The sequence below is a fragment of the Camelina sativa genome, chromosome 14 (genome assembly GCF_030686135.1).
Source record: "Camelina sativa cultivar CO46 ecotype springtype chromosome 14, ASM3068613v1".
Taxonomy (NCBI): domain Eukaryota; kingdom Viridiplantae; phylum Streptophyta; class Magnoliopsida; order Brassicales; family Brassicaceae; genus Camelina; species Camelina sativa.
Window position 1 is genome coordinate 13441418 of NC_141893.1, and position 25754 is coordinate 13467171.

Genomic DNA, 25754 nt, shown 5'->3' on the forward strand with positions numbered 1-25754 from the left:
GGTCGATGAGATATTCCATTTATTACTTTAATTGACACCTCATATTATAGTACTGTATTATTGAATACAAACCCCAGCTCAAAACCTAGAGAAATTTACAAAAACTTACAATATATATATATATATATAGCAGTTTTGCATGAACACTAAACAAAATGTAAAGTATGTATTGATAAAAAAAAACATAGTTCTATATATTTTTTTATAACATAATGCAAAGTCTAAAAGGTAAGAACATTATATTGTAAACATAACAAACACAACATTGTTTTATCACCTAAGTTTTCTGATTTTGTCTTACGTTTGAAATTTTGAAGATTCAAAAATTAAAAACAATATCATATTAACCTCTTCTAAGGTCTTCAAAATCAGTAAAATTTGACATATGTTATTGTTAAATTTCACATAGTAAATTTTCATAGTAAATTTTCAAATGGCTTTATCAAAATATATAATAGTTTCAATTCATTACATCAAGATAAGTTTAGACTTTATATATATATACTAGTATCCAACCCGTACTACTATGTATGGGCAACAAAATTATTAAAGAAAAAAAAAACTTTTTAAAAGTAAATCATTTATTAATAAAATTACATATTATATATTTAAAGGGGATAAAAATAGAAAATAAAAGTTGTTAACAAAACTGAAATTGATTTGTATTACTTCATAACAAAAATGCTTTACCTATTTCACGTATGGATTACCATTCTCAGCTCATAATGATAAGTTAAACTCAATCGGAACAAAAGCAATGTTACTTTTATATTTTAAAACAAATCATGAAAATTACCTTATACTCTTTTTTGCTGTCATTAATATGATCAGATGTATAAGTAAGCATCACTTGTAAAATATGAGCAACACCAAACCCTCTAGAGCAATATTTTACTTTGGGTTTGAAATCAATAGTATTTGAATTAAATTGAACTTAAATTGAATGTAAAATTATGATATAGTGGATTTTATTAGTGTTTCAAAGTATAAATATTAATTAACATAAAGGTTAATTATTTAGAAACAAAATTGGGCGAAAATGAAATGATAATAATTAATGACATACAATACTTGGTTAGCACTACCATAATTACATTGGCTCCTTTTATGTGAGGAACATCATGAGAGACATAATTGAGGTAAACTTCTAAAGACTACATATGTAATACTCTGTTCATGAATGTTTTTCAGTTATACTTGAAAGAAAGTTATGTTGAGATGTTGTTAAGAGACAAGATGTGTTCTATCTTCGAACTTGATACGCTTTCGACCTAAATCGTGGAACTTGACACGAATTTTGCCAAACAAAAAAGAAAAAAAACAGAAAAACTATTTTAAAGTAAAAATAATTATAATATTGATTATTTATTTTAAATATTTGAAATATTGTAAATTTAAAGTAGAGTTAGTTGCCATTTTCAAATTATTATATGACATACCAAAACAAGAATTTTTTATTTAAATGATTCAGATGACGTTTTAATTAAAAAAAACGATGGATTTTAAAGTGATGTCATTTTATAGTTATTTCCAATCAATAAAACGACGTAGTTTTAAAATATATAACATCCCAACTGGGGGTTTCTGAATCGGTGGATCTTAAACTTCGGGTCGCAATTTGGAAGAACCCTACAGTTCTCTTCTTCCCCCACAAATTTATAATCCCTTCTTGCAATTGGATTCGAATTCCTCCGTTGATCCTAATATCGAATTGATCTTAAACAGATTCTAATGGGTCCGAAGAAGTCTGAAGGAATCGCTTTACTATCTGTTTACAGTGATGAGGATGACGAAGAGATGGAAGACGCCGAGGAAGAAGAAGAAGAAGAAGAGCAGATAAATCAGGAAGAGAGTGGAAAACGAATCGAAGAAGATCAGGTAGAAGAAGCGAATTATATGGATGAAGAGAGAGGAGGTAGAGGAGGAGGAGGAGAAGATTCTAGAACGCCGAGGTTGTTAGATGGTGGTGGAGCTTCTAGTGCTCATGCGACGCCTCGGTCACTTGATAACAACGATGAATCACCGAGAGCTGATTGGAGTAATCGAATTGCGGATGGTGAGAGAGCTGATGATGCTTTCGGGGAAAGTAGTGATGCCTTACTGGATCAGTTTCTTCCGCCTCCGCCGAGAGAGAAGTGCTCTGAGGAGCTGCAAGTAAGTTTCTAGATGATGATCATCATGTTTTTAACTTCTCATTATGGAAATTTATAGACATGAATGTAGGCAAGAACTTATTAGTGTGTTGTTTGGGGTCTCTTAGGTTGGATATAACATACCTCTAAGCTGCTTGTGATTCATTTAGAGCTCGTATTAGTGCTTTACTGTTTCTATCTTTTAAATTTAGGTTCATGTTTTTGGGTTTGGTTCTGGGTCAATTTGCAATCTATACTGAATCATTGCTTGTAGAGGTTTGTAGACATGAATGTAAGCAAGATATATACAACTCTTCAGTGTATCCTTTGAGGTCTCTTGGTACTTCTGGTTGGATACAAGTCAAATAACAGTCCTCTAAGCTGATTAGTTTGTGATTTAGTTACAGAGCTTGGTCTGATACATATTTTTCGGATGTGTTTGCAGAGGAAAATAGATAAGTTTCTGAGCTTGAAAAAGATGGGGAAAAGTTTCAATGCAGAAGTGCGGAATAGAAAGGAGTACAGGAATCCAGACTTCCTTTTACATGCCGTAAGTTACCAAGACATTGATCAGGCAGGTTCCTGTTTCAGTAAAGATGTATTCGACCCCAATGGATATGATCCAAGTGACTTCTGCGATGCATTAGGTGACTCCACTTTCTAGTAGCTTCTTCCTTTTTTGTTCTCTTTTATAGAAGATTAATAAGAGCAATCTGAATCTATTTCTTCTACTGTTCCTCTACTTCAAGACTCTTTGTCGCAGTAAGAAGCATCTTTAATATATTTGGCCATAATTTCGATACTCTGTTCAGTATTATGCAGTCATTGTAACTTAGTATTTCACCATGTAAGATATGGGTCGCTAGTTATTACCATATTCTGTGTTCTGCGTATTTTTAATGCTTTATAACGATCCTTATTTATGTGTTAATTACAGAAGTTGACATGAAGCATGAGAGGGAAAGGAAGGAGCAAGAAAGCAAGAAGAACCAAAAGCTTGACTTTGTTTCTGTTGGTTCTCAACCTGGTACGGTTTTTGCTGCTCAGAAGCCTAACATCCCCATTCCAGGTGTGTAAAAATGAGTAGGTGTCAGTTTGGTTCGTTATATATCTCAGCTACATCTCTGCAAGATTTGATGGATTTTTGGAATTTGAATTTTTGGTTCAGGTATTCCAGCTTTAGTTCCTAGTGGATTGCCTTCCATACCAACCGAAATCGCTGCTCGTGATGGTAGACCGAACAAGAAATCCAAATGGGATAAGGTTTGTTATCAGATCCAAATATCTAGAATGAGACTCTATGATGATTGCGGTCTACTTTGTTCTTTGCTTATTTTATTCATGTGTTTATGATTAAATCAGGTTGATGGGGACGTAAAGAATCCTCCTCTAGCAGCCGGGACTCAGGATTCCCTATCCTCAATCCGGCCTAATGTAGCTCTTGTATCTGCTACCAGTGCTGGTTCTGGATACTCAGCTTTTGCGTAAGTTGTTCTTTCTATAGTTTATTCATAAAATTATAGAATCTTTAGCCACTCCTCAGTAGATAAGTCGGAGATGATCATTTGATAGTTAATCGAAGTTATGTGTTTATATATCTGAATTATACAGGCAACAACGGAGACGAGAGGTGGAAGGACGGAGATCTTCCGAGGGGAAATTGGAGAGAAGAAGTTAAGACATAGCCAGGACGATTCTGTTATATGTTGTGATTCTTGTAGCGAGAAATTCTAAGGAGGTTCTAAGTCCAATGTTTAATAGCGAGTACAAACTTAGAATCAATGATATACGGTGCCTTCATTCTTTTTTGTACTAAAGGAAATTTTCAGACCAAACACTAGTTGTTTTAGTTTCAAAGGATCAAAATTTACACATACACTCAGGACATCTCGGCTGTCTATAAATGCTGCGTCCGTAAGGTCTAAAACGAAGCTTTTGACCTTCCTCTACCATTTTTCTCACACGATCTTCGAAGATCTTCCACTTAATTGTTTCACTGTCTGATAAGATTGCAGCAAGCCTCTTCTTGTTAGGCCTCAATGTTGGCGCCTGACCATTCCCGTAGTATGTTCTAAATCCAGACACTAGGGAAGATAGTTGACTCCCAGAATCAGTCATTGCAAAGACATCTGATGCTGCACAAGCTATGAAATCCAGGGCAGCTAGCTGCAAAACAGATCCCCGAAACATCGAAATGAAGTCTAGGCAAGAACAGACTTCAAGATTGTTTAAACTTTTACCTGAGAAGAGAAGTTCTTGAATGGTGCGAGTTCTTGAGGTGTAAGGAGAGTTTCTTTGGTCACGATATTCGGGTATAGTCTTGTTAAAGGAAGCATACGAGAAGAGCCTCCATATATCTGAGAACCAGCCAAGTATATATATGTTCCTCTCTTGAATCCAAGACCAGCAAGAACTAAAGTTGCTTCCTCTGGTGTTAATGGACACTTGCCCGTTTTTCTCAACTCTTCTGGAGAAACAGACCTACAAAAAAATAAGAAACAAGATTTAAAGAACACTGAAGAGGGAAAAGGAATAGTTGTTGCTTTTATATCTTTGAATTGTTTCTTACTTTGATTTCTTCAAACGTTCGAGGAGAAGAGGGAAATGCTCTTCTCGGTAAGCTTGAAGCTCTTTACGCTCGGTTTCACCTCCTCCAAAATCGCAAAGAGAGTAAGCAACCATGTCTTCCTCAAACCTTAAATGTAAAGCGAGATACTTCAATGGTTTTTCTTCTCCTTTAACAGTATTTTTCGCCATAGGTTCATTAAGCAATGCTTCTTCCAGTCTGCTATGTGATATCTTGAATCTTCTTATCCGTTTCACCAACAGAGATCCAGCTTCTTGAATCTTGGGCCCAAATTTCAGCGCGTGAAAGTTGCATTTACATCGTAATCTCTAAGAACCAAAGAAAGAAAACATATCACTTCTAAGAACCAAAGTGAGTGTACTCTAATTATATATACATCATCTTTTATATATATATGCACCTGAACATCGAAAGGCAATGGATCAAATCCGAGGCGATTCCCGTATCCAAAAAGATGAACCATTCCATACTTCTTTAACAAAGGAAGGACGTGCTCGATGTAATCGACTGGCTTTGCCTCTTTTACAAGCTCTGTATCAGTAACCTATGAAGAAAGAAACAAACATTATGATTTTGAAACTCCAATACATAAAACCGGAGAAAAGAAAAAAAGAGAGAATGCAAAAACATACCAAGCTAAGATTCTTGCTATCAGTAGATTTTAGATGTTGTGGAAGATCCTTTACTATATCCACATCATCTTTCAAAGACTCGATGAAACGGTCTTCGTGGTATATATCACCAAATTGGCTGCAATTAATATACGAAATATCAAGTAATCAACAAAAAAAAACTCTTTATATGAGTTTTGAAGTCTTTGATGAGTTTAAGATACCTAGGATCTTTCCATACATTGCTGTAAAGAAACCGAGGAAGAACTAGCGTCGCGTTGAGCAGAGCAGCAACTGCAACAGCGTTACAGATCTGCAAGAAAACTAACACAATCACTATATATACATACTTTCTTGATGAATCAAATAATCTAATTAATTATTAGTGTGGTACATATACTTACAGCTACACGCTGTTGATTAAGGCCACCATTTGCACTAACCATGATGTAACCATTGCTTAATTCTCTTGACCTCTCTAATGCCACAGCTGCTTTGTTATTGTCAGCACAAGGCTCCCACTGTGATGACTTTGAAAATCTTTCCTCTCGGAAATTTGGTGAATCGGGTTTGAATTCGTTCTTGTAACACAATTGGTAACAGAATTTATTATAATGATTCAAACACATAACAAATCTAATGTTTTACATTTTCACTAACCTTTGCAAGAGAATCTGAAGCTAAGTTTAGAAGACGGCTATACATTTGCACTGGTGAAGCATCTTGAGTTCCATCATTCTTCGTTTACAAACACGGAAAGGGAATAAAGCCGATAAGAAACAATAACGATGGACTTTATTGTAAAAAGAATTATAAAGAAGATGGATTATTTTCAAACCTTATGCAGAGTCACATTGCTCAACCTTGAAATGTTCTGCACCGCAGCGGCACTACTATCTGAATGAAAGATCGAAACCATGATTGAATCGATACAGAAAATGAAACCGGTGACTGAGATCATCATTAGTATAGACTTGAAGTTCCTACGAAGCCATGAATGTTGCTTCTTCCAAGAGTAACTAAACTTGTTGCTACTTCCACAGCTTTGATCATGTTTAGATCCTGGCGCCTTGGAAACTTCACTTCCATATACTCTTCTACCGAGTAAGAGATCAATTCCAGATAAAGAATCCAAACTTCTCCTCCCAAATTTCTCTTCTTTATCTATCGTTCCGGGTCGAGGACTTCTTGGTGAATCTTGTTTCCCCATTAATCTACTATCTCTTTCTCTCACCTCATAGACTATTAGGAAATGCAAAATTAATCAAGAACTCTCTCGATGTAAGGGAACCAATTAAAGAATTGATTGAGCCAAAATTCTCAATAATAAAATATGACAATTGGTGAAAAAAGTGTGGAGAAATCCAGACAGAACAAATTAATTCTAAGTGAAGCTAACATAGTTGTTGAGGAATCTCAGTTTTTTTTAATGGGAAGAGTAAAACGCAAGGCAAAAAAAAGAAAAGGTTGAATAGATAAGAGAAGAAGAGCCACGACATAAACCTTAAAGAATAAGATTGGGTATGGAGAGAGCTACTTGTCAACAAATTACACCAGAACAGAGCTTCTGTTCTTCTGCTTTCTCGTTCGTCGATCGTTGCCGATCTCCATTACCGAACCGATTGAATCTTCTATCCTTTATTTTTGCGTGTGTTTGAAACTGTGTTTAAGAAAAATACCTAGATCATAAATCTGTCAGGAATCTCAAGAAATTATTACTCCTGCATTTTTATATTATCTTTTTTAATTTTTGACCCTTGACGGTTTTTTTCTTTTAGCATTAGACCCTAAAGAATGACTTGTGACGCAAACTTGTTTTTTACTGTTGATTAGTTTTAAAAGGATATGATTATCAACAATCCGTTGTAGTCTAGCTGGTCAGGATACTCGGCTCTCACCCGAGAGACCCGGGTTCGAGCCCCGGCAACGGAGATCATTTTTTTGTTTTTTTTTATCCAAACTTCTCACTCGAACACTACTTTCCTCTTTTTTGTTGGTGGTCTCTTTCACAGGTCATATTTTCATTTTAGCTTAGATTGCGTATATTTTCATTTTAGCTTAGAAGTTAGGTACGTCATGTCTACTACAGAGTGTGGAAACTATTTTAACAGTAACTTTATGAGGGATTTTTTTTTGTGAGAATAAAATGAAATGGTGATGATGTTATAGACTATAGAGTCGTAATGCTACACTACTTTGTTCAGGCTCATTCATTTTAGATTTTTCCCATTCGATACACTTATGTTATAAGCTTTTACAATCACACACTAATCTCAAAATTTATACATACACAAGACTATAGTAATATAGATATCACCAGAGATTAATCTTAAAAAATATTAAGCAAGATTGGTTCTCATCTAATTTTAGAAGCTACAGAACGAGCCCACCATTTTATGCTCTCCTTTATGTTGTTCTCACCACATGACTTAGCCATTCTAAAATCTATAACCATTGAGTCTTCATCTGTTTTACCACACCATTAATCACTGTAAAAAAATCCCAAGTATCCGACAAATATGTAGAAACCATGTATAGAACACAAGTGCTTTAATAAGAATATCTCTCTTATTAATTTTAAGGAAAATACTCAAAACCTTAGAGGGGTTATTGGTTCTATGATTTTAATGAATTTAAAAATCTAAACAAAAATCATGTGTTATTCAATCATTGATTTAAAACTACTTATCAAAATTATGTGTTATTGGTTCTATGATTTACAAATACTTGTTAAAATCCCATGTTATTCATTTAATGATTTGTTTTTGGATTTCAAAATCCACAGTATGTTTTAAATGAATTTGTATGGATTTAAAAGTATAAAATAGAAGGATTCAAATCCAAGCATAAAACATGTTATTTCAAAATTCATGTGTTTTGATTTTTAGAATTTACAATTTCATATGGATTTAAAAATCACCTCTCCAATAGCAGTAAGCTCAAAAACCACATAAGTTGTGCCACAAACTAGCACCTCCTTATATGGAGAATCCAAAGCCAAAACCCAATTGGATAACTCCCAAATATATATTTTAGATCCTACTAAATATAATTGACCTTATCCTTATGTATATTTAGATTTCTCCTAAATATACATGACATTATCTCCTAATTACTTCAAGCTTACAACAACATTCTCCCCTCTAAGCTTGAGCTCATCTTCACTCATATCAAACACTCCCGTTAGAGTCTTTATTTCTTTAAACTTCATTCTCCCAAGAGCCTTAGTCAGAATATCAGCCTTCTGCTCACTCCCAGGTACATGCTCAACACTAACTTGCTCCCTCTCGACACATTCACGGATAAAGTGAAACCGAGTGTGGATGTGCTTGCTACGCGCGTGAAACACTGGGTTCTTAGTAAGCGCAATCGTCGACCTGTTATCAACCCGGATGACCACCCTCTCACTCTTCTCACCAGTTACCTCTTCAAGTAGTTCTTGCAGCCATATCGCTTGCTTTGCGGCTTCAGTAGCGGCCATAAATTCTGCCTCACAAGAAGACAAAGCTACAATCTCTTATTTTTGTGAACACCAAGTAATTGGTGAATCACCGAGATAAAACAAATGTCTTGTGGTACTCTTCCCATCATCCAAGTCCACACTATACGAGCTATCACTGTAACCCACAAAGCAAATCTTCATCGTTCGTTTGTAGAAGAGACCAAAAGAACATGTCCCTCGAAGGTACCTGAGAACCTGATTCAAGCTTGCTCTGTGAGACTCCTTAGGCTCCTGCATGTACTTGCTTAAAACTCCAATACTGTAAGCAAGATCAGGCCGTGTATGTAACAGGTATGAGAGACAACCAATACTTCTGCGATACTCGAGTCCTTCAATGGATTTTTCACCTTGTGATTTTGACAGCTTCAAGTTCATGTCCATTGGTACTTGAGTAGGGTTGCATTCACTCATTCCAGTCTCCTCCAATATTTTAAGAGCATACCTCTCTTGTTTCAGCATAATCCCTGTTTCAAGATGTCTCACCTCAATGCCAAGATAGTAAGTGAGTAACCCAAGGTCACTCATCTCAAACTTAGTCGTCATCTTCTCCTTAAACTTGCAAATCGCAGACTGTGAAGATCCAGTAACAAGCAGGTCATCTACATAAACCGCCACTATAAGGAGTTTTCCATCTTCATTGTTAAAGTATAGTGAAGGTTCCTTAGAGCACCTATGAAACTTCATATCCTTGAGAGTCATATGCAGCTTAGCATTCCATCTCTAGGAGCTTGCTTTAATCCATAGAGAGCTTTGTGCAGCTTGTATACTTTCCTCTCACTTCCCTTGACCAAGAAACCATCTGGTTGTGTGACAAACACTTCCTCCTTTAATTCTCCATTCAGAAAAGCTGTCTTAACATCCAAATGGTGTATCTTCCAGCCATACGATGCAGAGTGACTTATAATAAACCGGATTGTCTCCATGCGAGCCACAAGTGCAAAGACCTCATCATAATCAATCCCATACCTTTGAACATACCCTTTTGCCACCAATCTAGCTTTGTGTTTGTTTATACTTCCATCCGAGTTCCTTTTTATCTTGAACACCCATTTTAAACCAATCGGCTTGACTCCATATGGTAGATCAACTAGACTCCAAGTTTTGTTTTTCTCGATTGATGCCAGTTCATCCTTACATGCTGTTATCCACACTTCTGTTTTAGATGCTTCATTAAAATCTCAGGGTTCTTCATTGATAGACAGCCAAAGACGCTCCAGTTCTTCATCTTGAGTGACATAGTCAGCCAAATACTTTGGTTATGCCCGAAGTCTAGTAGATCTTCGTACCAACGGCTGCTGTTGTTCATCATCTCCCTCATTGTCTGATTCAACACCAACTTCCTCTTCAACAAAATCATTATTCGACTCTGTTTCTGAAACTTTCGGATCACCATTTTCTTCCTCTGTTTCGTGCTCGATCAGACGAACACCTCTATTTCGGATCACCATTTTCTTCCTCTGTTCCTATTCTTTTCCAGTCCCATCATCTGTTTTCATCAAAGCGAACATCTCGACTTACAATGATTCGTTTACTAGCTGGTTCGAGCAAACGATAGGCTTTTGATCCAGGCTTAGTTCCTAGATGTACCAAGAGTCTCGACCTGTCATCTAATTTCTTTCTCCCTACGGCTTTTGTTCTTGTGTATGCGATACAACCAAAAATCCTTAGATGATCTATATTGGGTTTCGTTCTTCTCAGCATCTCGTATGGAGTTTTTTTCTGCAAGAGACCTTGTTACAATTCTATTAATCAAATATGTCGAGTGCCTCACAGCTTCACCCCACAAATAATTTGGCAAATCCATATGTTTTAAGACGCTTCTCGACATTCCCATAGGTGTTCGGTTTCTTCTTTCAACCACTCCATTCTGTTGAGGAGAGTATGTAGCTGTCAATTGCCTCATGATTCCATTCTCTTCACAAAAGGAATAGAAATCTGCTGAAGTAAATTCCCCGCCTCTATCAGTTTTGAGTGTCTTGATTACACACTTTGTTTCTTGTTCAGCAATCATCTTAAACTTCTTGAATTTTCCGAGTGCTTCTTTCTTCTCTCTCAAAAGGACTGTCCACATGTAACGCGAGAAATCATCGACGAGCACAAAAACATACTTCTTCTGACCTGATGTTGCAGGTGTGATCGGTCCACAAAGGTCGCCGTGTATCAGCTCGAGAGGATGTGTAGCTCTGTTCGTGGTCGCATGCGGGAACAAATCTCTTGTTTGTTTACCAAGTAAACAGGATACACATGTTTGTCTCTCAACCTTGATGTTAGGTATGCCAGTCACTAAGTCTTTATTGATCATCAGCTTCATAGTATCAGTATTGACATGCCCCAGTCGTGCGTGCCAAACCGAGGATTGATTTGTTGAGACAAGTTGTAGACATTCAATGCTATATCTACTTCCAACAGAACCTTGTAGAGACGATTTTTGGACCTTGCTGTAGTGACGAGTAGCTTCCCAGACTTGTCATAAAGCATTAATTTGTCTTCCACCATTCGTATCTCACAACCTGCCTCAGTAGCTTGGCCTAGACTCACAATATTACTCTTTAAATCATGTATATAGTAGACATTGTGCAGCACTTTCTTCTCACCATTCTCAAATACAAATCGTATGAAACCTTTTCCTTTGATATCAACACGAGAGTCATCTCCAAATCTAACTTTACCTGTCACTTCCTCACACAGATCATAAAAGAAGCTCTTAATACCACTCATATGGTTGCTTGCACCATTATCTAGATACCATATGTTAGTGTTGTCGACATTGGTCTCAAAGACGCTTGGTTTTACTTTATTGTCCTGAAGAAACACTACTTCATTCATCATCAACTCATCAACTATGTGAGTCTCCTCATCCTTTTTCTCCACTACTTCTTGCAATTTGAGTAGTCTATCAGGGCAGTCCGATGCGTAATGTCCTTGTTTGTCACATCTGAAACAAGTGATATGCAACAGGTCTTGTTCCTTATCTTTGTCCTTTTGTTGGAAACTAAACCTGCCGCGTCCTCCTCTGCCCCTGGAAGAACGACCTCCTCGTCCCCTTCCTCTGTAGCCTCCAAAAGGATTTGAGTTAACAAACATAAGCTTGCCTTGATCATCATCATGCTCTGACTCTTCTTCACCAATTCTTTCTTCGTAAGCCTTAAGTCGACCTACAATGTTTTCGAAACTGGTTTTATTCAAGTCAAGTACCTGCTCGAGGGAAGCTACAATGTGAATAAACTTCCTTTGAGGGAAACTTGATAGGAACTTCTTGACAATCATTAGTTCGGCCAACTCGTTTCCCAAAGCAACTGATTTTGTAGAAATTGCAGACAACCTTTCAACAAATTCATCAATCATTTCTATCTCCTTCATCTTTAAGCGGTCGAACTCAGCCATTAAGGTTTGCAGTCTTGCTTCCTTAACCATGTCCGCTCCAATATGCCTCGATCTGATAGTGTGACAACTCGTTCCGCGGATCCCACTAGTCCATCGCTAGCTGCCCTAACGGACCGTCCGTGGACCCCACTAGCCCACTGCTAGCCGCCCAAACGGACTCCAAGCTGGACCTGCAGGGCATTGATCCTAACCCATCACTGTGGATATCCAAATCCAGATCAATTGGTGGCAACTTGTCCTGTGGGGAGGTTGTTAAAGGGTGGGGACCAGGGTTCGAGGAACGCCTGACGCACCAATAACCTACTGGTGGATTTGGATATCCACAATGATGGGTTAGGATCGATGCCCTGCAGGGCCAGCTTGGAGTCCGTTTGGGTGACTAGCAGTGGGCTAGTGGGGTCTATGGACGGTCCGTTGGTGCAGCTAGCGGTGGGCTAGTGGGGTCCGCGGGACGGGTTGTCACCGATAGCTTCCCATATCTCCTTTGCAGTCTCCAGAGTTCCAATTTGGAGAGTAAGAGCTTCAAGAATATACTGTATGATAAGAGCGATTGCCAAATCGTTCTTTGTCTCATCAACGTTTCCTTTTTCTATTACATCCCATGATTTGTGAACCCTAAGCAGGATTCTCATTTTCATAGACCATACAGTGTAGTTGCTTGAATTCAGCATCGGGCACTTAATGGAAGAAGAACCTCCGTCTGTCGATGGTGACGGTTCTGGAACCTGAGATGAACTTTTCTTGTCCTCTTGACTTAACGTTAAGCTTTTATCTTCTCCTCCTCCTTCCATCAAAGCTTTTATGTCTTCTCCTGCCATTGATGAAGCTCTGATACCACGTGTAGAAACCAAGTATAGAAGACAAATGCTTTAATAAGAATATCTCTCTTATTAATCTTAAGGAAAATACTCAAAACCTTAAGCTCAAAAACCACATAAGTTGTGCCACAAACTAGCACCTCCTTATATAGAGAACACAAAGCCAAAACCCAATTGGATAACTCCCAAATATATATTTTAGATCCTACTAAATATAATTGACCTTATCTTTATGTATATTTAGATTTCTCCTAAAATATACATGACCTCATCTCCTAATTACTTCAAGCTTACAACAACAAAATATGGTCTCAGAACCGACAAATATGGTCTCGGAACCGACGTCTCTGTTCTTCTCTGTTCTTCCCGGTAGAGAAATGTTCGTAACCCGGGAAGAATCTCCGGCAGCTCCGAGTTCAAGTCTTCTTTTGTGAAAACAAAACCTAAATCCATAAACCCTTTTGTCTCCTCAGCTTCTAAAGCATACATGCTCCTCTTTTCTTACTTCCTCTTCTTCTTCCTATGCTCAGTGCTCTTCCGTGATCCTCCTCTGGTTCTCGAGGTTAGGTCACCAGACCTTATCCATGTTTCATCCAACCGTTCCTGTGGCTTCCACGGATTGCCTTCAATTTTGGCATCTAGCTTTTGTTCAGAATTATGTTTTGAGGTCTCGACTATTTCCATCGATCGAGCCCCCAGGAATCAACAACAAGCTCTAGAAACTTAGTGGGTGATTGATTTGATTGTATGTGTGTTGTTTCTTGTCTCTGAGAGAGAGATATATAGTATGTAACTTTTTATAATTAGGTACTAAAGTATGGTTACGACTTATGTGTGGCTTGTTAGAGTATCATTACTGGAGGATTCTCTCAGTGTTGCTATTATTTTTGGGACCAAAAAAATAAAATAAAAACCCAATATTGGGTCCACTAAGCGGAGAAACGTTGCTGGGGGAAGGAACTTGAGCAACGTATTAGCAATGGTACGTGGCGTGTTTTGGTAGGTTGATAAGTAAAAAAAAATAAAAATTCCCAAACCACTCTCTCTTTTCTCTCTCGATCCTGAAGGCGAATCCGATTAATTCCCTCTTCGCCTCGATTTCTTCGGCCTAGTCAACTCCAGTTCCGTTTTGGATTACGCCGCGCCGGAGAAGTCTTCCCTTCGTTGTCTTCGCCGCGCCGGAGAAGCAAATCAGACGGAATCAGAGAGAGAGATGAAGCAAAGTAAACACAAGAGAGTCAATTTGGTACTCTCTCATCTCCCTTCTCTCTCCTCTCTTTTCCATTCTTCTTCTTCTTGTTTGAAATTCTCACTAGCCCTGGGCATTCGGGTACTCGGGTCGGGTTCGGGTTTTTCTGGTCGAGGAATTTAGGATCCAATAGGGTAAACAGAAAATATCGGTTCGGGTTTTACCGGGTTCGGGTCGGTTCGGATCTAAAATTTCAGAACCTATAAATACCCGAAAAATTGGGTATCATCTGGGTTCGGGTTTTTTTGTACCCGATTACCCGAAATTTAATCCGATAACCTGAATTTTACCCGATTTCCCGGAAATTTTAATGTTAAATATTAAAATTAGATTTGAAAAATTAAATTTTTAAAAATTGGTTAATTTTTTAAAAAATATAGCTAAACATTTCAATATAATTTTGGTTATTTTGAGTATTTTGATATAGGAAAAACTAATATTTTTGAATTTTAAGTTGTAATTTTGAATAACTATGTTATAAAAAAAATATATATAACTAGTATTTTATGTATATTATTTTATTTCGGGTTTGTCGGGTACCCATTCGGTTCTCGGTTCGGTTCTGGTTCTTCGAGTTTAGGAGATTAGGACCCAATAGAGTATTCTACCGGTTCCAGGTTTGGATTCGGGTCCATATTTTCGGTTCGGTTCCGGTTCGGGTTTTTGGGTCCGGTTTTTTTGCTCAGGCCTAATTCTCACTTTATCTTGGGAAACAACTTGCTAAGAAGATCACTTGGGTGATTGTATCTTTCGCATGTGTGTTGCTGATTCTTTTTTTTTTTTACATGTTTCATGCAGGCATTTAATTGTCCATCCCAAGGGAAATAACGTTGATTATTTGTTTATGTATTTGGAAGTAGCTGAATATGAATCTTCCCACTACTCTTAAATGTTGTCTCCAATTTATTTCAATGACAGGTTCATAAACACAAGACTGATGTTTCTGTCAACCAATATGGTTTCAATCCACATAAGCCTTGTTCAGGTGTAGCTAGTGCTTTATTGGTTATATAAATTCTGTTTGTGATTTTTACAGAAGAACAAAGGTTTCAGCTGGAGATGGAGAAAACAGAGGTTTCAGCTGCAAAAGCTCCTCTGTCATTCGCTGATGTGTTTTAATATATATATTTTTTGAGTTGATAGACTTCTGCTTGGTGACTATAGCTTATCTGTTCGTTTGCAGATAGACTTGGTTTTGTGATGTTGTTTAGATACTTTGCTAAGTTATAATCTCGATTGGATCATTTTCTATTCGGCTATCATTGTTTCAGCAAATTCTTTTTCTCTGAGTTTAGGTTTTACAACCCTGATAGTCAATTGAAGATGTGTGTTGATGATTGCTTTCTTTTCCGTTTTCAGCGTGTCCTTGATTCCCTTGTCCCTTCTGTTCTTGGTGGAACCTGTGTCATTCCTAGTGCTTTTGGCTGTGGGAAAACTGTCAGAAGCTGCAAAGGTTGCTTCTTCTGTTTGCCTTTTCATTTTTCATACTGGAATGTTGATACTTTTGACTGGGCATACTAACATTTTTCTTTTATCTGGCTTTATAGACTATTGTAAATATGTTGGTAAATGCTAATGTTGCAAAGTCTGGCTTTATATGACTGGATTTACGCTACTCATAGTGTTGTCGTCGTTAAGATGGTTCGTATGTAGAAATTGTTGGCATTGTATAAACAAAATAGTCTGTTTTAGTGTGACTAAATGGTGTTGATCGATAATTGAGTTTGGTCTTATTATGTTCTATAATTAAATGAATCAATGTGTCTCTAGTTAGTGAAGAATAGTGTATACACAGTTGTTATTAGATGTGTTCGACATGTCGGTTGTGACAAGTTACGAACGGTTACGACCGTACGACTTATATATAACTGTGGTGTGTTGTAAAACAAATTGTAACAAGTTTCATGTAGATATAAAAGTTTCAGTTCTCGCTCTTGCCTTTCTATCAAAATGTTTTGCTCTGTTTTTTTCTTCTTCCTCTCAATATTCTAACATGGTATCAGAGCTTATATTGGTCTTGGAGCCTGTCCAAGCAAAAGAAAAATAAGAAAAAATCCGCTGCAAGAAGAAGAGAAAGATTGAGAAAACAAATCAAGGGTGAGAAGAAGAAGAAGAAGAAGAAGAAGAAAAGAAGATCAAAATAGGAAAAGATGGTTGTGATAAGAGAGAATACCATCAACCTTCACAAACAGTACCTTCAAGAAGAAGGCTCCAGAGGGATGAAGGAGATATGAGATCTTCTCAAAAGGAAATGGAGAAAAGAGATGGTGAGTTAGAGTTGTGGAAGGAGAATTCTGAAACTTGTTCGAGGAAGACGTGGAGAAGATTCACGCACTGCACAAATTGTGAGGTTACACAGCTAACCAAAGAAGAGACGTGATGGTGATCAAAGAGGCACCAAACAAGAAAGGAGGATGCTTACCTCAGAGAAAAAATGGAGCATAAACCGGTTGATAAGATAACCGAAGATAACGTGAAAACATTTCACGCACGAGACGTCACGGAGACGTGAATCTGATGGTGTTCAAAGGAAGACACCAAGCAAGAAAGGAGCTGCTTACCTAAGAGAGAAAAGGGAGAAGCAGCCAGTTGCAAAAGGGAAAGGGAATATCCAAGTGATGACAAGCCAAGGAGAGAAGATCATCAAAGAGGTATTGCAATCGTTGTTCCATAAATGATCCTCAAGGAAGAAGGATATTGACTATGAAGTTGAAAACTGTGATAAACGAAGAAAAAGGGAGTGGAAGAAGGTTGCCAGAACATTTGGAGTAGAAGTGACAGAAGATCACGGAGTACACGTGATGAAGTTTACTTGGAGAAATTTTAAAAGATATGTGGAGAAGTCTGGCAGGTTCAATGAACAAGAACTTGAACATTTCCATAAGCTTGTTGCTCAAATACTATGATGAGCGTATGAGGTTTGAAGATGAAAGAAGAAGATATGCACCTGTTATGACACTTGGGAAAGAGAACACCCAATCAAAAGAGTTGAAGATTTGAGACACAAGGTTTTAGACCATAACTCAATTAAGGGGGAGTGTTGATCGATAATTGAGTTTGGTCTTATTATGTTCTATAATTAAATGAATCAATATGTCTCTAGTTAGTGAAGAATAGTGTATACACAGTTGTTGTTAGATGTGTTCGACATGTCGGTTGTGACAAGTTACGAACGGTTACGACCGTACGACTTATATATAATTGTGGTGTGTCGTAAAACAAATTGTAACAAGTTTCATGTATATATAAAAGTTTCAGTTCTCGCTCTTGCCTTTCTATCAAAGAGAAGAGACTTTGTCTCTTGCTCTGTTTTGCTCTGTTTTTTTCTTCTTCCTCTCAATATTCTAACAAATGGATCATTTGCAGGTTCTGATTTTTCAAAAACTGCAGGTTATGGTTTAAAATGCAGGTTCTGGTTTTGGTTCTTAAAATGCAGGTTCTGATTTTAAAGTTTCATGTTTTGGTTGTAGATGAGCTCAGAACCAACTTCAACACTGGCAGAACAAAGAGCTACGAATGGAGAATTTCTCAGCTTCAAAACATTTCCAAGATGCTTGGCGATAAGGAGAAATGCATCACAGAAGCTTTGTATCAAGATCTTTCCAAGCCTGAGTTTGAAGCTTTTCTAGATGAGCTTTTTTCATTTCCTTTCAATGTCCCTTTCCTTGTCTACATTCTAGTTTTCCATTGTTGAATCACTTTCAAGAGTGTGTGTTAAGTTTAAATTCAAAATACTTGTACACAAAATTAATAATGATTGAGAAACCTTCTTTGGATTCTCTAGTGGAAGTGTGATTTTGCTAAAGTTCTCTTAGGATTGCTTTAATTAATTTAGTATTAATTATATGATTATTTAATATGTGAGTAACTTAGGAGGATTTCTCCACTAATGATTCTCTTATCACGTTTTTCATTTAGGTATCAAACTATTTTATATGAATATCGTACCTCAGGTAATGTTCACATTACACATTTATTTTACACGTAGAGGAAGTCAAATTTTAGGTGGAATAGTATACGGTAACCTTCCTAAACCCTGATTGATTAGTGCTAATAATTAATCAATAATATTCGAAGGTCAAAGCTGGAACTACAGGCTAACAAGTGAGTCACGACGCGTTACCCACGCGCTCTCAGGAGATATGCTGAGTTAGTCAAAGAGTCTTCTGATACGTTTACTCGACAATGCTACTCAATCGACATTCGACCATGGATATATTAAGTTTGATGGTAGATAACTTTTCCTCCAATGAGCATGCTGTTGTTTATATTAAGATTCAGTCTTATGCTATGACAATCTAGACCTTCTACTAATTAAAACCATAATTTTCCATTAACAATATTTAAGCTTAATGTTAAGGCTATACATTGGACAGAACATCTATGATCAATGCGCATATGCAAAAGTAATCAAATGTCATTTTCCCCTCAAAAAATATCCTTACCTTTAAAATTTGTCTTGTGATCGTGCAAGATTGATGTTGTATTTGCATGGAATGAATTGCGGGGCAAATCTCCTTTGGCAGTAGAGAATTTTTCCATACATAGATTCACACACATTATACAAATGATATAGATGTAGTGAAAACTATCTGCCAATGGAGTATTCGCCCTGTAATCCAACCATGCATCATCTTTTATATTTTTACAACCATCGAACTTCTGTACTTTCATTTCATTTTATTATTTTATTTTGAGTAATAATTAAACTTTGACCATAAGCAAAGCTATATATAGAGGGGTTGTGTGGTTTGATTTCATGTATATTTGTATTATATTAGCATATTCGGAGGCACATCCTATGTTTCACAGAGATAGAGCATATATGTAATGTAAGCAGTATCCAAAACGCAACGTCAACTGGGCCACATCCTTGTATTCCAACTCCGAAACTCAGAACTTTCACTTTGGAGCTTAATTTCATTTAATATAATTCGTATAGGAATAACTACAAAAAAAAAGTATTAAAACAAAAAAAAAAGATGGTAGCAATACGTCACTATTTTCTTTGGTACGATCTTTTGTTAATGTTTTAACTATAGCAATACGTCACACATGACACACCAGCTGCAACCACGAGTATATTGGGTTTGGAGTTTAAAGTTTAACTATAGTTTAAAATTTATCATTTCGTGTTAAAAATTGATCTTTTTATAATTTAAAATGTAATTTGTGAGATAGATCAGGTATAAGATTTTGGATTTAATACGGGGTTTAGAATTTTAACTTGTATCTATTGTTCTTTTTTTTCTCGACATCACTTAAGAGTTTTTTGTTAATTAATAAAAATACAAAGATTTTATAATTACTATGAAATAATGACTTTTGTGTTTAAAAAAATTCCTACCAATCGAGTATACGTGTCATGGAAGTCCGCATATTTAACAAATGTCCACAAAATTATGACTGACGTACTGTAATGGTTGATGCTTATAACTAACATGTAAGTACTGATCTTTTTTTCCAATAAACTTCGTCTATCTCTTGCATCAAACACGAGTGGGAAAATAGAGATGAACAGTGTCAATAAGTGTCATGCGACAAAATCTCACCAAAATTTCTATCGTCCAGATTATTTATAAAATTGGGTCGACAAAATTCAGTTCTGTTCGGTTTGATTTTTTCCCACCCCTAAAAGGCAAAAACAACTAATGTAAGTTCATGATATTCTGTTTAGAAAAAAAAAAAATTCATGATATTTGACCGCAATCATGAGATCACCACAAGTATTTACTATATATTCCAAGGATTTCGTTACCGTTCATGCTTAATTATATTCACTAACGTAATGAACGATTTTTACAAACGATAAATGTACGTATGAGTGTATATGATCTTTGGTGTAGTTGGATATACTTAAGGATATGCTAGCTGCACGTATCTGCCGCTAAGAACTTTACGTCTTGTGTCATTGCAAAATCTCAAATCTTAGAAAATGATACAAGAATAGGATACAAAGCATGTCATTGTAATATAAGTTACTTTTGCTTTATCTTTATTTTAACAAAAAAAAGAAGCAAATAAATGAAAGGATCTTTAAAGTAAATGACTCTATAGTCTACATATTAAAAAGTACTTTGTATAAATTGAATAAGATTCGAAATTTGGTCCTTTTCAAAGTTGATTGACTTTACTGAGTGGCATCATATATACTATAATGAGTATAATATCGCAAATTTGTAGACTAAATTGCAGTTTCGAGCTTCTACATTTTGTGCGTCTTCGGGTGGAAGCTAGCCCTTAATAAAACTACAAGAACATTCCCACGGATCTTCCATTTCAAGAATCACTTTCTAATTTCTACAATCATTATTATTTACCACCCATTTCTTTGTATTCCACATTAAGCATTCTTTTATTTTCCAATCATTTCTTTATATACAACTCTGAAACAAGTGGTCTGATCAAATGCATTTTAATTTGAAAAGTCACAACCATTTCAATTAGTCTTTCAAATTATGAAGAAAAATAATTAGGTTGAGAGATTTTAATTGCACAACAGGCTTTGAGAATTTGTAGTAGTATAGATACATATTTTAATTAATAATAATTTTATTGAACTTAAATGTCTCTAGCTCCATAGTTTTTCAGTTGGTAAAATTAACAATGCTTTCACACACAAGTACTAGCACATGATATGTAATACACATTGGTATCGACTACTTACTTAGGTTTAAAACTAAATATTGAGTATGATGAAATGAAATAATACACGTACGATGTTTTATTTCAATGTGTGCGTATAATAGATATGGCCAAGATTTCGAATACCTTAAGGAAAAAGTGGTAGGACGCTTTTACTTTAGAAATGTCTGACTACAAATCTTGTGGCATGGAAAATGATTCTTTAATAGTTATACGGACAAGAGAGATCATTCGCGGACTAAAACTTCAGTCTTATTTATGATATACAGTAGCATTGTACCGTGGAATATGCTTGTTTCTAGGATTGTATAAATACAAACATCAAATTTTCAGGTTACAATTGTGGAGAGATGAGATGTATATCAAAGGTGATAATGCATTACCGGGTAAGATCTCTATTGGCACGAAACCATTACTTGACCTTTGCATGTCTTTATGCATTGCTTTGTAGTGAGTTCTTGCCAAAGGAGATTTGCCCGGTAATTCTTCCGCACCAATATTTAAAATAATTATTGTTACATCATGTAACTTACATGTGAGGGATCTAACTGAAAAAAAAAAGATCTACATATAATTAAGGATACTCCATTTTCTTGTTTTCTGGCAGGCATTGGTTGATGATTATGCATGGAGGTGTAAAGATCATTTCTCATGACGGTGAGACACATTTTATAAAGTAAATTTTTGGCTAAATATTCATTTACGTCCAGTCCTTGTTCTTAACATCTTGGGGATTGTTGCTCATCCCTATTCCCTTGGTTGATTTACTCTGTATGCTAATTAGCTACCAATAAATGATAATAGTCTTAAATTTTGAATCTATGGTATACATCCAAATGGTGATTAAAGATATCTGAATGGATTTTGTTTCCCATTTGATTGTTTTACGTTTACCTGTCAAATAAAATGGAGATGATATTTGTAACTTGTAAGTTCACTAACTGTTGGGCCAATTTTTGTACCTTGTGGTTAAGCTCTGTAATAAATGTTTGAAGTGAAAACTTTTGGTTTTCATGTTTTCCTAACAACGACAGTGTTTTGTGAAATAAAAAGGTAAGATTATATTGAAACAAGAAAAATGAGTTACTATTTCAGGTTAATGTGAACTATTTCATACACAAAGAGACATTAAATAAGATAAGATCTCATTTGAGACTCGAAGCTACAGAACGAGCCCACAATTTAAGGCTATCTTTCATGTTCGTCTCACCATGTAACTTAGCCGTTCTAAAATCTACAACCATTGATTTTTCCTCTGGTCGTCCACTCCATTTATCACTGTAAAAGTCCCATGCCTCCGACAAATATGGTCTCGGCACCACCGACGAGTACTCTTTCTCACTGTGTTCTTCCGGGCAGAGTAATGTCCGCAATCCAGGAAGAATCTTCGGTAACTTCGAGTTTAAATCTTCTTCTGTAAAAACAAAACCTAAATCCATAAACCCTTTTGTCTCCTTAGCTTCTAAATCTGACACACTCTCTCTTTTCTCACTTCTTCTTCTTCTTCTTTTTCTTCCGCCTTCTTTGCTCCTCTGTGATCCTCCTCTAGTTCTCCAGGTTAGATCACTTGGCCTTACTGATGCTTCATTGATCCGTTTCCAAGGCTTGCATACATTTTCTTCGATGTTTGCATCTGGGTTTTGTCCGGAATTATGTTTTGAGGTCTCACTTATTTCCATCTCTCAGTCCCTCACGAATCAAAGAGCTTGAGAAACTTGGTTATGATTGTGTGTGTGTGTGTGTGTGTGTGAGAGAGAGAGAGAGAGAGAGAGAGAGAGAGAGTGTCAGATTTATAAATAGATATTGACGTATCACGTATGGTTACGACTTACGTGTGCTTGTTCTATAACTATAAATATACATAATCCAATTCGTTTCACGTTTTTTTTTTATTTGGGTCTCAAACTGATTTATATGTCATTAACTTGTCAAAGAAGAAATATTATAAAATAAATTAGTTGAGGACTTGTTTACATTACACATTTACACGTAGGGGAAGTCAGAATTCTGAAGTGGGAGTAGGACTATAGGCGTTTACATAGAATGCCCGAATAGAAGTAGAGAATAAAAATAAAGTGGTAAAATCGTAATTAATTAGAGTTTCATGTTTTGATCATAATACTTTTATATTTTGCATTTTTATTTTATTTGATCCACATTGTCATACAATACTGATATCACATGACAAAATTGCAAATTGTTTTGTTTTCTAGATAATATTCTATTTTTTCTAATCTCACGGCATGATTAATATAACATGATCATTGATAACATATTAACATGCTATTTAAAAAAATCCTTCAAGCAAACCTTTGATACAATCAATGATGAAACGAAATTTGTCCATTGTTACCTAAAATATGATTATCGAAACTATATATATATATATATATATATATTATATACACGTTAATTTTATCCAAGATGGCCATTATAACCTCAGAGCTATTCGTTAGAGGAGTTGATAACAACACAAACGTACATAAAAACGTGAGAATATCGCCAGTTCTTCACAACTAAACTGCAAAATAAATTTGTAATTATATTATGACTTGGTCGTGACGCGTTACTCACACGCTCTCAGGAGACACACGCTGTGTTAGTCGAAGAGCCAATGAGATCTTTTAGTCAACTAGAGAGAAACAACATGAACGGAAAGTGATATACATCAAATACTTTTGTATTAAATACGAAATAATTATAATTTTCAACCATAGTTTTATTTTTTTTTCCTACAAAAAAAGTAGTTTACGAAACGTGATTTCTGAAAAATTGGAGAAAGTGGAAGGAAGAATAGGTAGGGGTTTACGAAAGCGGGTTTATTTCTCTAAAACCATGCCATCTTCTTCTTGTTCGATTTACATGTGTTGCTTCGAATGTGATTTTCCAGTTCAATATTGTAGTTCCGTCTTGCAGCAAGAGTCACCAACAAATCCTCCGCGCAGCCTCACGTCTGCTATTCACTTGTTCTTCCAACCAAAGCCAAGCTCTCGACTCCCCAACCTCAACCATGAAGCTTGTTATACATGTTAATATATAGAATGTGTGGAAAGAACAAATGCAAGGACTTTCACCTAGCTAGTATTCCTCAATGCCAGCTTTGCTTCGAGCCAATATGAACCATACAATGCGAAACTGACATTGGAAATAACATCTTGTTCTCGGAGAAAGACACTTTATACGGTTATACCTCTCTCCTAAGAGTTTACTTTGGTTGTATCTCTCATTCATTGTAACTGAAAAGACTCACATTTTTGGATCACCTAGTTCTATAAATGGGTAGTTTAGGTTGAAATTTTTGTTATAAATAAAATCATAAAATTTACCATAAAAAAAATATCAAATTTTGTAAAAAAAACTACATTGACAATAAAATTTATTATCAGGCATGCAGTTTTAATTAAATGCTTTTTTCACTCGCTCATATTAATTTACCTTTGTCTTCTGATCGTGCAAGATGTTACATGCCTCTACATTGATGTTCTTTTGCATGGGATGAATTGCGGGGCAAATCTCCTTTGGCAGCAAGAAATTAATTCATACATCATTTCATAGATGAAGAAAACTATCTGCCAATAGAGTATTTACCCTGTAATCCAACCATGCATCATCTTTTTATTTCCTTTCTCTCAGAACCATTGACCTTCTGTGCTTTTGTTTCATTTTATTTGTTTTATTTTGACTAATAATTAAATTTCGACCGTAACAAAACTATATATAGGGATTGAGGCCGGTATATGATTTAAGGTCATGCACATTTGTCTTATATTATAGCATATTCGGTGGAACATCCTAAGTTTTCATAGAGTAAGCTTCCTATACGCCGTAACTTACTTCACTTTAGGTATATTGATATAGATTTTCTGGAATCACTACAAAAACAAGTATCTGTAGAAATCAATCTCTACGCAAAAAGAGTTAGTTATACGTCATACTATTTATTTAGCTACGATATATTATTGCTAATACGTCTCTACATATATGACACTGACCCGCAACCACAACAACAATCATATGGATTTTTGACCTACTAGACAAATGGCTAAGTATAACCTGTTAATTATATTTAAAATACAAAAGTTTATTTTTTTTGGTTATTCATGAAAAAACATAAGATACGATAACGCATATTGTATTGTTTTGTCTATTTTCTTAAATATTTTTTACTACAGTAAATATATTTTAGATACACCACTCAAATTAGTTACAACAAAATTCTCTGGTACATATATTTTTTTTCTTTTACTGTGTGTTTATGCAGCATGAAATTAAAGTCATTACGTACATCTCCACAATGCGTCTTTAGCATTCATGTAAAATATGTCTTCAATAGTATTTTGTTAAAATAAAGAAGATTACTTTAATTTACTCTTCATATACTGAAGAACTCGAACTTTTGGTCTTTTTAAAAGTTGATTGACTTTATTGAGTGACATAACTCGCATCATATGTATATTTATTTATTTATTTTTTTTTGGTCAAAACATCATATGTATTATACTAACGTAATTTTGTAAAGTAAGCTTCAGTTTCGAGCTTTTGCATTTTATGTGTCTTCAGGTGGAAGCTTTATAAAATTTTAAGAACATTCCCACGGATCTTCCATTTCAAGAATCACTTGTTGTTTTATATAATAAATTATTCACCACCCTTTTTTACCTTTTTCATTAAGCATTTTTTTGTCATTTCTTTATATATATATATAGAACTCTTAAATCAAGTGGTCTTTTCGTTCAAAAAAATTCAAGTGGTCTCAAACACATTTTTTCAAGTCACAGCCATCTCAATTAGTGGACTCAACCATGCATGGTCTTAAACCCTATCAA

At 35.7% G+C, this 25754-nt stretch overlaps 3 protein-coding genes, 1 long non-coding RNA gene and 1 other non-coding gene across 7 annotated transcripts; 3 read left to right on the forward strand and 2 right to left on the reverse strand.

Annotated features, from left to right (window-relative positions):
• Positions 1-1547: 1547 nt before the first annotated feature.
• On the forward strand, positions 1548-3967 carry LOC104741517 (uncharacterized). The gene is made up of 6 exons (XM_010462401.3): positions 1548-2154; positions 2578-2779; positions 3070-3201; positions 3301-3395; positions 3495-3616; positions 3744-3967. The coding sequence occupies exons 1-6, from the start codon at positions 1732-1734 to the stop codon at positions 3808-3810; spliced, it is 1041 nt and encodes a 346-aa protein (XP_010460703.2). The 5' UTR covers positions 1548-1731; the 3' UTR covers positions 3811-3967.
• Positions 3905-7089, reverse strand: LOC104741516 (O-fucosyltransferase 8-like). 3 transcript variants are annotated; one of them, XM_010462400.2, is made up of 10 exons: positions 6834-7089; positions 6169-6572; positions 5991-6068; positions 5735-5911; positions 5555-5643; positions 5352-5469; positions 5120-5263; positions 4702-5027; positions 4373-4613; positions 3905-4298 (listed from the first exon to the last, which is right to left on the reverse strand). In XM_010462400.2, the coding sequence occupies exons 2-10, from the start codon at positions 6538-6540 to the stop codon at positions 3993-3995; spliced, it is 1851 nt and encodes a 616-aa protein (XP_010460702.1). In that variant the 5' UTR covers positions 6541-6572; positions 6834-7089; the 3' UTR covers positions 3905-3992. The 3 variants fall into 3 exon arrangements, with proteins under 3 accessions (XP_010460702.1, XP_087341668.1, XP_087341667.1); XM_087485542.1 differs by having other exon boundaries at positions 5555-5654; positions 6834-7016; XM_087485541.1 differs by lacking the exon at positions 6834-7089 and having other exon boundaries at positions 5555-5654; positions 6169-6726.
• Positions 7090-7189: 100 nt separating this feature from the next.
• On the forward strand, positions 7190-7262 carry TRNAE-CUC (transfer RNA glutamic acid (anticodon CUC)). The gene has a single exon. It is a non-coding gene; the product is annotated as a tRNA-Glu (tRNA).
• A 3877-nt stretch (positions 7263-11139) lies between these two features.
• On the reverse strand, positions 11140-12246 carry LOC147928154 (uncharacterized). Its single transcript, XM_087486038.1, has one exon. It carries the CDS (start codon positions 12244-12246, stop codon positions 11140-11142), a length of 1107 nt encoding a protein of 368 aa, XP_087342164.1.
• Positions 12247-16662: 4416 nt separating this feature from the next.
• LOC147928155 (uncharacterized) lies at positions 16663-17547 on the forward strand. Its single transcript, XR_015580759.1, has 2 exons — positions 16663-16934; positions 17015-17547. It is a non-coding gene; the product is annotated as an uncharacterized LOC147928155 (long non-coding RNA).
• The last annotated feature ends 8207 nt before the right edge of the window (positions 17548-25754 follow it).